General features: G+C 43.9%; 1 protein-coding gene across 2 annotated transcripts; it reads right to left on the bottom strand.

Annotated features, from left to right (window-relative positions):
- Positions 1-2,392: 2,392 nt before the first annotated feature.
- LOC123156334 (glutamate receptor 3.5) lies at positions 2,393-8,866 on the bottom strand. Of its 2 annotated transcripts, XM_044574468.1 has the most exons (6): positions 7,655-8,511; positions 4,267-5,612; positions 3,919-4,196; positions 3,664-3,695; positions 3,157-3,563; positions 2,393-3,062 (listed from the first exon to the last, which is right to left on the bottom strand). In XM_044574468.1, exons 1-6 carry the CDS (start codon positions 7,914-7,916, stop codon positions 2,580-2,582), a joined length of 2,808 nt encoding a protein of 935 aa, XP_044430403.1. In that variant the 5' UTR covers positions 7,917-8,511; the 3' UTR covers positions 2,393-2,579. The 2 variants fall into 2 exon arrangements, with proteins under 2 accessions (XP_044430403.1, XP_044430404.1); XM_044574469.1 differs by lacking the exon at positions 2,393-3,062 and having other exon boundaries at positions 3,185-3,558; positions 7,655-8,866.
- Positions 8,867-10,853: the final 1,987 nt, after the last annotated feature.

The raw sequence follows: 10,853 nt of genomic DNA, 5'->3' as shown, positions 1-10,853 counted from the left end.
TGGTAATGATGGTAAAAAGGCCATCTTATATAGTAACGAGATTAGAAACTTTATCAGATCCCATGTTGGTCCATCACTAGTTATGGTAAGGAAAAAATTGGCATAAGGAAAATTGGCAAAATCTAGAGTGGCAATAACAAAAAATTTCCTTATGGTAAAGTTTTGGCAACGTATGGTAATGTAATTAAAATTGTTACTGACCACTACTCAACACTGATCTGTCCCCCGATGGTAAACTAAAAAATTTCACATGTACTGGTACAATAAGAAAGGCATTGCTTCTAGTAAATGATTATTTTCTTTGGTAAATTTAATAGTAATTTTTCTTCATCGATCATAAGTGACACTAGTATATACATGTGCATACCTCAAGATCAAACTAGTAAACGAATCTAGTTCTAATGGATGTGTCCGTCGTGATGTACGTGCGAACACATCCTAAAATTGGATGGTAATTTTACTATTTTCATAGACAACGCACTTGATGGTAAATATTTTTAGAGTTTCACTTGAGGGTAATTATGTTACTGCTCCGTACAAAGCCAATTACCATTAGTTGCTAATGTGCATATAGATAGTAATTGCAATTCAATTTGGTCCAAGGCAATTTTTAGTATCATGTAAATGTATAAGGCTGAAATATTTACTAAAACAAAGATGCAAATGGATGAGCACTAAAAATTAGAGGCAAAAAACAATAGTAAGTAAAAATAATTGTAATTACCGTTTCCCCACTTGACTAATTAGCGTTTTCTTTAGCAATCTACGAGTAGTAAATATCCCAGTAGATATAATAATTGTAATTCAAAAGGTTATGATTGCACCATCTGGTCTCCCACCCCACCTAATCGGACCATTTCATAATATTTTGGGCACATCGTAAAAAAACAGCAATTAGATGGTAATGCCCGTAAAGAAACAATTGGATGGTAATGTATTTTCATGGGACAGTGGTAATCTTCTTACGACTGGGAAACAAGATAACTATGTTCATGTGCGCGCATGTGGGTGATGTCTGGGAGCGTATGGGATGGAGTGAAATTACTTGGTAATATTTTTAATGGAGACATATGGTAATGATGTTACTACTAGCCACTTCAGATTACTACTGTTCCACGGATGTAAGTCATCGTAAAGGTGCCATTTTGAATTACCATATACTACTATCCTAATTACGTTCAGTTTGCATGCAGGAGTGGAGCGGATTTCTGAATTCTAAAGGTGTCAAGTATACCAATGTTATCTATAACAGTATATGCTACGAATAATCTTAGGTTGTCATATGCAAGAGCCCATAGACGCTTAGGTTGTCATAGCTAAGTCCGATTTTGGAATTCAGCACGTATGTTTGTCCCCATGTCTCCCAAGCCGAATCAACGGACAGTGCAGCGAGCTAGCAAATGATAACACCACTCTGTTCACTCATCATTTTGGTTGTCAATCAAACTATAACAAGTTAAGAACTAACATATCGTTAAAGATCTAACGGCAGAAGAAGAAAAAGGCTCATTTAAATAAGAAGCCCAACTAGAGGGTAGGCAAATAATGATCAGTAGTTAATTCATACTTCAAGCATAAGACCGTAAAGCCAGGAAAAATGGACGTGGGTACTGGGATTTGTAATGGCTACTCGGCAGCACTAGCACATGGGCACATGGCACATGACACATATCCTTCGGATCATAACTTAGGGGTCAAGTCCTGTATCGAGGCATCATGGTATCAGTTACCAGTCAAGCAATAATAGAAAATCTCATGAATCAAGCATTATAAATCAAACTGCGCCTCATATTTCAAGACGGGGCGAGTACTTTTCTCAGTATGTTGATCTCCCTCATGGCCTCATTCATGCATCTTCTCTAACCTATGTTCTACTCCCAAATCTCCAACGCTATGCCGTTTCGGCCATCTTCATAGCGATAGTTATAGTTTGTTCCAGTCCTTGTGATCCCCAAAAGAAACAGAGCATTTTCCTCTTCAGCATTGAATCAGTTTAGCACTAGCGATCTGTTAATCTGGGAGTAGGAGACATTTGGTTCTAGTAGCCTTTTTTGGACATGATCGTTTATGTGTCTTGCGCCCACGCAAGACTGTCCCGATCCAGATAAACAGCACAACAGCTAATCAGTTCGGGGTTCAGGATCATACGTTCTACAGCTGGATTTACGTCTGTTTGGTATGACTCGGAAACCGAAAAACAAATTGTATGACATGGTCATATCTTATCATGCTACTGGGACAATTCAGTGGCATGGCAGAGTTTTTTTTATAGTACCGACTTGAAAAAAACGAAGCCATCTACATACTCACTTTGGAAAAGCGATGAAAAGTACATTTTGCAATCATAAGGCGTGTCAGTCAAGAAAACGATTCTCGGAATATTAATGTAAAGTTGGGACAATGTTGCTGCATATATACCACATATCTGAGACGGAATTCAAATGACCGCAAAAAAAAAATGGATTTATGAATCCTACAAGTGTCAAGTATACCGCTGTTATCTACTTCAGTATATGCTACGTATCTTGGCTGTGTAAGAAGAACCTGGGGCTGTGTCACCAGAGATGAAAGATCCTCTTCTATGCTGAAGAGACCGAGTGCGCAGATCCGGTGGCCCGAGTATCTTTTTCGCTCAATCTCCGTTTCATTACCTTCTTGATCTCCTCCTCCTTCGTGTCCGCAAACTGTATCAGTTCCTTGAAGCTGCCAAGGCGTGTCGGCTTTGGCTTCTCTGGCCGTATTTGAGCAATGGTGGCAGCGGTGACGGCAGCAGCAGAGTCGCTTGGCTCGCTGGGAGGTTCGGAGCTGGAGTACCTGCTATACTGCCAGCAGATCCTTGCGAAGTAAACCATGAGAGCAAAGACGCATATCAGAGCACACAGCAGGAAAAGGCCCCAGAAGCTTCCGAGGCCAAGCCTGACTGCTCCCAACCCACTGTCATCATCGCCGCAGGTCGGATCTGTGAGCCACTCGTCGTGAATTCTCTGGAGCTGGCCACTCTCTGAAAGTTGAAGGATGGCGGTTGATAGGTCTGCAGCAAGGGGAGAATCTCTCTGGAATGCCTGTAAAGAAGGGGGAAAAAAGAGCAGATATAATTCTCTCCTTTACAAAAGTGTAACTGTAAATACATAACGATTCATCGGATGCTGAACATACAAATCCCCATCCCTCCTTCGTGAACTCCTGACCGACTATTCTGAAGTTGCAGTGGGTTGACAGGAAGATCTCAACGCATGGCATCTCGTCAACAACTGCAGCAACACCGCCGTCTTTCGGCCCACGATTAAGGGCATTGGCGTACTCCTCAACCGTGCTCAGTGGTACTAACCGGGATTCGGGAATATTCAGCTCGTCAATCAGGTAATTTCGGACAAATTTTCCAGCCGGGTATCCGATAGGTAAAGCGCTAGCAACCAAATTGTCGAGTCCAGTTATTCCAGTTGCTAGCTGCTGTACTGTGAGGATCGACGTCAAGCTAGCAGTGTAACTTGAATTGATGATCAGGACGACAAACAACCATATTATCAGCACGAAACGCCCAAGAGCACTTACGGTGTTCTCCCCTGAGGTGAGTTTTTTCAGTAAGTCATTTTCATCCAGATGGGAAAAGAATACAAAACAGGAGTTAAACATAATATCATGTGATGCATTTAGTGGACTTACTGTGTGCAAAGAACATCGTTGAGAAACTGAACCTGAAAGAGAAGCATGAACTGTCAGTTAGCTTCTTATAGCTAACATTTAGAAAAATTACAAAGATACAAAAAACATAAAGTTACAAAACAACTGGTGAGAACAAAGGAAATAAAAGAAACAAAAATAACCACTTTGGCTCTCTTTATTATTTCTGAATTCTTATTCAGGCCAGATTGAAAACCTAAGATAGAACAGATCCTTGGAGTAGCAAAGGAAACTTACCAAAATATTGTCAGGATTTGTCGTCGTGGAGAGCCTCGAAACTCCTCATTAGTTCGATGTTCAAGAATCCAAACAACCACTCCCACAAAAATGAAAAGAGTGCCTGTTACACACCACATCTCTAATGTGAAAGGTTTAAAGAAAGCCCAGGCATTTGAATTTGCTTTTCTCACTGGCGCTACTATCACAAGCCCTGCTTCGATATAAGGCTGTGTGAATTCTGCAATCTTCGTTCTATTTCTCACAATAGCAAAGTCACCTAAAGCTGCATCAAGGGCCTAGAGAAAAAAAAATCAGATGATGAGAAGCAAAATGATCAAAGAAGCAGAGCAAAGCATGCAAACATACATTGGTGGCAATCCGACTAATAATGTCGTCATAGTTAGGATTCTTTGAACCATCCCCAATTGTTATGAACTGGCAAGGAACTGGGTACGGAAGAAGTTTAATTGCTGCGTTGAATATATCAACACTGTAACCCGTCACATTATCAGGGCCCTTGCCAACTGAAACCAACTCCCTGAAACTTGGTTTATTTGGAACACCAACTCTCAGAGGCTGGCCATTGTTAGGGAAAACCCACCCTCTCGGCTTAGTAGTTGTGTCGCCTGGCCACACCACACTATGCAACTGTTGGGCACTTGTTGATGTATTCGGTGGCTTCCGATACAAAATTTCGGGAGCAGAAACAGAAAGACCAGAGTAATTACTCCAATAGCCAATCAAACGGGACCCAGTACCACCAACGTTAAGGATATCATAAGCTGGGCGCACCAAATTGCGGTCTGCATTAAACTGAACCAGACCTGTTAGCCCTGTCATGTTTGTGAGCAAAAGTTGCTGTAGCAACTGATCGCCACAATCAAATATCTTAAGCTTTGATAGACGCAAACTGCTTCCATTTGAATTGTGCAACCTTGGATCTGCAGAGAAAGTAATTTGCTGCCCACTATTGAGATACTCATTGATAGCACGGGCAACAACCCAAACTGAGTCATAAGCATAAAAACCATACGAATTCATGCCAGAAGCAATGCTCCTATTATTAGCTGCATTATTCCATTTAGCTACGAACTTCCTCTTGGAATCAGAATCAGGAGTGTGCTGGCGAAGAACAATTAATCCTTGTATATAACTCATGGCTTTAGGATCTCCAGGCCCTGAGGAGTCCAGGACAGCAGCTAACCAATCTGTTACTATCCAGACATAGCCAGTGCCCATCATCTGGAGTTTGTTTGCTATAGCAAATATTCTCATCCCTGCATCAGGATTGACATGCACAACAAACACCCTTGATTCCATCATGTTTGCTCTAAACAGTACATCATTGATCAAATCCGTGTCTGAGTTTGGAGGAATGGCTGCTTTATGTGAAATTCTTGCCCGCTTTGCTCCAAGTGCATCACCGAGGACTGACACCCCGCCTCGGCCATAATCATCATCCACAAATATAGCAGTCACCTCTTTCCACTGAAAGTAATCAATAATGCTAGCAACAGCATGCATTTGGAAGTAGTCACTTATGGTACTCCTTAAAAAGTAAGGATACTCCGATGCAGATAGGGTTGGATCAGTTGCTGCAAATGATAGAAGTGGAACATGTAGCTCATTAACAACATGTGAGATGACATGGCCTATTCCAGAGGATTGAGGGCCAATGACAGCAACCACGTTTTTCTCCATGAGCAGCAGTGCTGCAACAAAGTACCGGTTTATGAATCAGTTCATAGGCTATTGAAGCAATTAGCAACTATCTTACATACACTAACTGGAGGTTATAAGGCAAGGAAAATTTGCATTAGGAAAATAACTATAAATTATCTCAGGAACAAGAGAAATAGTATGTACATATATTTATATGAATTAAATCTACTAAATAGGTGTTACCAGTTCTAGGGTCTTAATATGCTGGTCTATGGAAGTATCTGATAAAGTGTGTTACTAACAGCACAAATTATTTATCAATGGAAAAAAAAGTATGTAGTGGCAGGATGTATTAAACTCTTCATCCAAAATCAGCTACTATAAGATTCTTTTAAATTTATGCTAGTACTTAACTATTGTTCAGAAAATTTTATTCCAACAATATGAGAAAATTAGTTATGGTACAAAACATATGGTGACAAATCTGTCACTCTGATGCGGTGATGTCCACATATGCCACAAAGAGAATAAGGAATCTCGCATGATAAGAAAGTGAAGAATTGGATGCTCTTTAATACATGTTTCTTGCACCTTAAGGGATGCTGTAGTTAGTATCACAAGTTATGCCATTTTTTGATCCATAGTACCAGTATGCTTTTTGTCTGTTCCTCTTTTGTTGCCAGAACAATCAGGTTAGCACAATTCTCAAGAAAGGGCACGATACTCATAGAAGTTTAGAGCAACAGTACTTTAAGCACAGTTGGTTTCTCCATTCCCAATCAAGCCATTATTGAATCATCTCATGGAACATGACCAGACAATTATTGTATTAAACTAAGTGAAATATACAAGGAATGGGCCACCCCTATAAAAAAGGCAATATGAGACATACTATCCAAGGAATCTTGACCTAATTCAGAGTTCACACTAAGACATCAATGCACTGAGATATAGTGATATTACACTGCAGCTCTATTGTTTCTTTGCTAGTCAACAATTAATTCCCCCAAATTTATGACGCCTAATCTAAGAAGTGAATCTCAGACAGAAGGACAACAGCAATTAACTAAACAAAGTATGATTGGAAGAATAACGAAGATTCTTGTGTAAAAATAAATAAATAAATTAATAATTTAAGTAACAGGTTTCTTCATATATGCACCAGAAGGCCTGGATCAAAGAAACTAAGCAAAGTTACTCATCAACTCTGACGTGTAAGTTCTGTCATTTTGTAACAAGTGGCGACTCCTTTTGCTCTTTTTTTATGGGAGCAGATTGAGATGCAATAATTTACAAGGCCCACGGTACTTTGAACAGATATGCTGGACAGATTGTGGTGCCCTCGTGGCCTCATCTTTGCCACTACTAATAGTAGCTCATGCTGAGATCTCAATAAAGAAAAAGAAAATTGAGGCTGATGCTAAAGTTCGTAAGGTGTCTTGAACAGATAAACTAGTTCAGAAACGAGATACTTAATCACTTCTCAGATTAATTCTCTTGGGCCATGCCAAATCCTTTCTTCGTGTTGAATACAAAAACGATTTTGCTATTTATCTAGCGATTGAGAAATACTCCCTCCCTCTGAAATTAGTTGACGCATACGGATGTTAATTTCGGACAGAGGAAGTAACTATTTCTATGTTACCGGTAAGGACAATTTGTAGGAAATACGCCGTGCAAGTATAAAAGAGATGATAAGAACTTGATTTGACGGCTATCGATGTCGACCCGGAAAGAACTGATTCTAACTCAATGGAGCTATCGGCACTCTCGCAGTAGAAAAACTTTCTTTCTCATGTGCAACTACTAAAGCAGGAATTTTCTTTCTCCATCAACAACTTCACTTTGTAACCAGTTGGGATAAAGCAGCACATGCTTCCAAGCAGACAATTACAGGTATGGGTATTGGGTAGTGGAAAAGTCACCGAATCACTCGAATTAGCCAGGAATTGGGGTCGTGAAAGGTAAGTTGCAATCAAATCCGTTACTTATGGGGAAAAGAAACCCATCTATTCAACGCCAGAGTTAAAGAAACAGAGCGATAGTATATAGAAAACAGAGTAATAATAAAAGGAGTGAAGGAATAACTAACATTCGATAGTTCCAAGAAACCCGCTGCAGTTGGTGTCCTGGCTGATCAAATTCAGGGTGGTTCCGGCGAGCACGGTGGGGTCCGCGTTGACGTCGTCGACGGCGAGCTCGATGGCGAGCCGCGCCGCGCGGCCAATGGTGGATTCGTACGTGAAGAGCGCGCCCACGGACACCGCCCTCGGCCGCCGATTCGCCCGCTGCGCCGCCGCCGCCGCCGCGGCGCAAAGCGCCAGCCAGAGGACCAGCAGCCTGCCCGCGCCCATTGCCCCCGTCCCCAAAGGCGCCAGCCGGACGCGCGCGCGGCGCTAGAGCGCGGCCCTGCCCGAGAAGCGGAGCCTCGCTCGCATCGGCCCGCGGCCGGAATGGGCGGGCGAAATCGCAGGAGGGCCGAGGAGCGGCAGAGTAGGACCAGGTGGTTGGATCAAGAAGAGCTCAGAAGGCGCCGTCTTTTGAGGCGTGCGCGCGAGGTGGGGAAGAAGAAGAGGACGAGCTGGGGCAGAGCTCTCCCCGTCCCCGTCTCCCTGTCCTCCTCCCTGGGCCTGGAGCTGGGAGGGAGAGAGAAAGCCTGACGGCGGCGTGGGAATCGTCGAGTAGCAGGGAGTCCAACGGGGGGCGACTGTGGCGTGTCGTGTGGTGCCGCAGGCGCTGCTGCGTGTGTGCATCACATGGAGAAACGGAAAGGGAGAGGCGGGGAGGCGGAGACACTCAGACAGCTACTGTTGGATGGCGACGGGGGTAGGGGAAGGAAGGAATTCATTCCTCCTTCCCGCGGCATTCCTGGTGGCCGCCTCGCCGCTAGAGATTTTTCTGGGGGTGATCGGGGCGGTTATCCACCAAAATCACCTGAGATCTGTCCATCCGGTGGCCTCAAGACCCAGGAAGGGTCTGGTCATGGAGAATTTTGTTTTCTTCAAGTAGTGTTCATGTGGTTGAATTTGCTAATTTTTCTTTCCAGATATATACATGGCCGTCGTCGGACTTCGGGGTGGCCGGAGGGCAACATATGCGGCACCGGTGCTGCCAGGATCCAACGCACTCCGGGGGAACACGGTGAGCGTTATGTAGATTGGTAAGCCGCGCGAGGGATGTCACCCGTGGGCGGCAGCCTCATCGGTGTGCTGCGGAGTGGATGGCATGGTTGTCGAATCGTCACTCCGAGATGATAGAAGCGGAGTGAATCCAGCATTCCTTTGTGTGGATTCGGTGTTAGGGCAAGCACACTAAAGCCGTGCATGGTCGTGAGGTTTCCATGGTGATGGGTGGTACGTGTCGCGTGATCTATCCGTTAGACTCTGCTTTCTGGACCATCTCCTTGGGTTGAAGCTGATAATGAGTCTAGGTTGGACTGGCAAAGCTCGGAATGAAGAATTGGCTTCGAGCTCGGTTTGTTTTGGTGGCGGTAGCTCCCTTGTGTGTTCTTTTCTCATTGGAGATATCATCGTCAACCTGTGATTTTCTTCCGTCACTAGGTTTTTGAGCTCTTCCTGTGAAAATTCAGGACTCGTTGTTGTTATGTGTGGTATCCCTTTTTATCTAGCGTTTTTCATCTGACGCGTAATGCGTTTATCTACACTCACACATAGTATGTACTTGCCATGTCAATCTATGAATTAGAAATACACACAGAGATAGAGGTAGAGGAGAAACACGAGTGAGGCATATGGGGCATGGGGAGTTTGACCTCACAAAAGTAAAAGAGGAGAAAAGCACCGACTGATTTAATGAAACTATGATTTGCCGCACGTTGCTATGGTAACTTTGTTAAAAAATGCATAAATAATTGCTAAAAATAACTAAATCTAATGTAAAAAACATAAGCCTAAAAATCAATAAAAGAACATGTCTAAAAATAGAATAAAAACTTTTTAATTACTGAAAAAAATATCATTTCGAACAAAAAATGTGAAGGATGACTAACATGCATGTATGATGTGGCAGCGTTACATGCATAGACTAATGCAAAAAATAAGGACGCCGATAAGTGCCACACGTGTGGGCGTTAGGGAGTCCGCCCACACATTTGTGTGGTGCGTAAGAGGAACAGCCCACACACCTACGTGTGGGCAAAACAAGTAATGCCCACACACCTCTTTTTTTTCTCCCGATCTCTCTCACACGTGTGCGTGTGGGCGAAGTTGATAACGCCCACACGTCCGTATGTCAGGCCTCGTACCTCCTGGTCCCGCACGCCACGTGTGACAGTCACCGCGCGCCCGCAGTTGCCATGATCCAGACCCTCATCCATATTCGTTTAACTGCAGTTGCCATGTCGCTGAACTACGGTTGCCATGTCGAACAACTGCAGTTGCCATGGTTGCTCAACTGCAGTTGCCATGTGTGGTCTGGTCTAATGTAGTTGCCATGATTTCAAAACTTTAGGAGTTGCCACATACTAACACTAGGCAGTTGAGAGAGTTGCCATGTGCTCACAAGCATGCCAGGACAGTTGCCATGTAAAAGGAAGAGTTGCCATCTGCTTACGTGCACGTTAGGGCAGTTGCCACGTACGTGCACGTTAAGGCAGTTGCCGTGGACCATGCAAAAACACATGGCAACTCGGTAAAAGAGAGTTGTCATCTGCTCACGTGCACAGTAGGCAGTTGTCGTGTACCCTGCAAAACACATGGCAACTCGGGTAAAAAGAGAGTTTTTTTTTGAACTTGGTACACGACAACTGCCTACTGTGCACGTGAGCAGATGCCATGTGCACACTAGGGGCAGTTGCCATGTGCACTGCAAAACACATGGCAACTAGCAGCTTGTGTGGGAGAGGAGACGAGCGTGTGGGTGAGATGGCAAATGCCCACACACTAGCCCTTGTGCGTGCGTGCAAAGTGGCGTGTGGGCGAACTGCTGAACGCCCACACACCAGCCCCTCTCGTGTGATGAAACGGTCGTGTGGACGACCGGGTGAACGCCCACACACCAGGTCAGTCCTACGTGACACTAGAAACATGCCAAGATTCGTGCGCTCACGAACGAACGCGGATCCATGCGTGTGGGCGTTAACATTTTTAAAAAATAATTATAATTTGTAAGTTCACTTATGTGGCAGATCTGCATGGCCTAGTGGGAGAGAAGACTTAATTGCATGGATTTGCGGGGACGTTGGAGAGCCCCCCGTGAAGTACGGGTTAGGGCTGATCAAAACCCATGCCACATCTTTCAAAAAGAAAACCATGCCACAGGCAAGGTTACAA

This window comes from Triticum aestivum, chromosome 7B, assembly GCF_018294505.1.
Source record: "Triticum aestivum cultivar Chinese Spring chromosome 7B, IWGSC CS RefSeq v2.1, whole genome shotgun sequence".
NCBI lineage: Eukaryota > Viridiplantae > Streptophyta > Magnoliopsida > Poales > Poaceae > Triticum > Triticum aestivum.
Note: the sequence above shows the minus strand (reverse complement) of the source record. Positions and strands in the feature narration are given on the sequence as shown.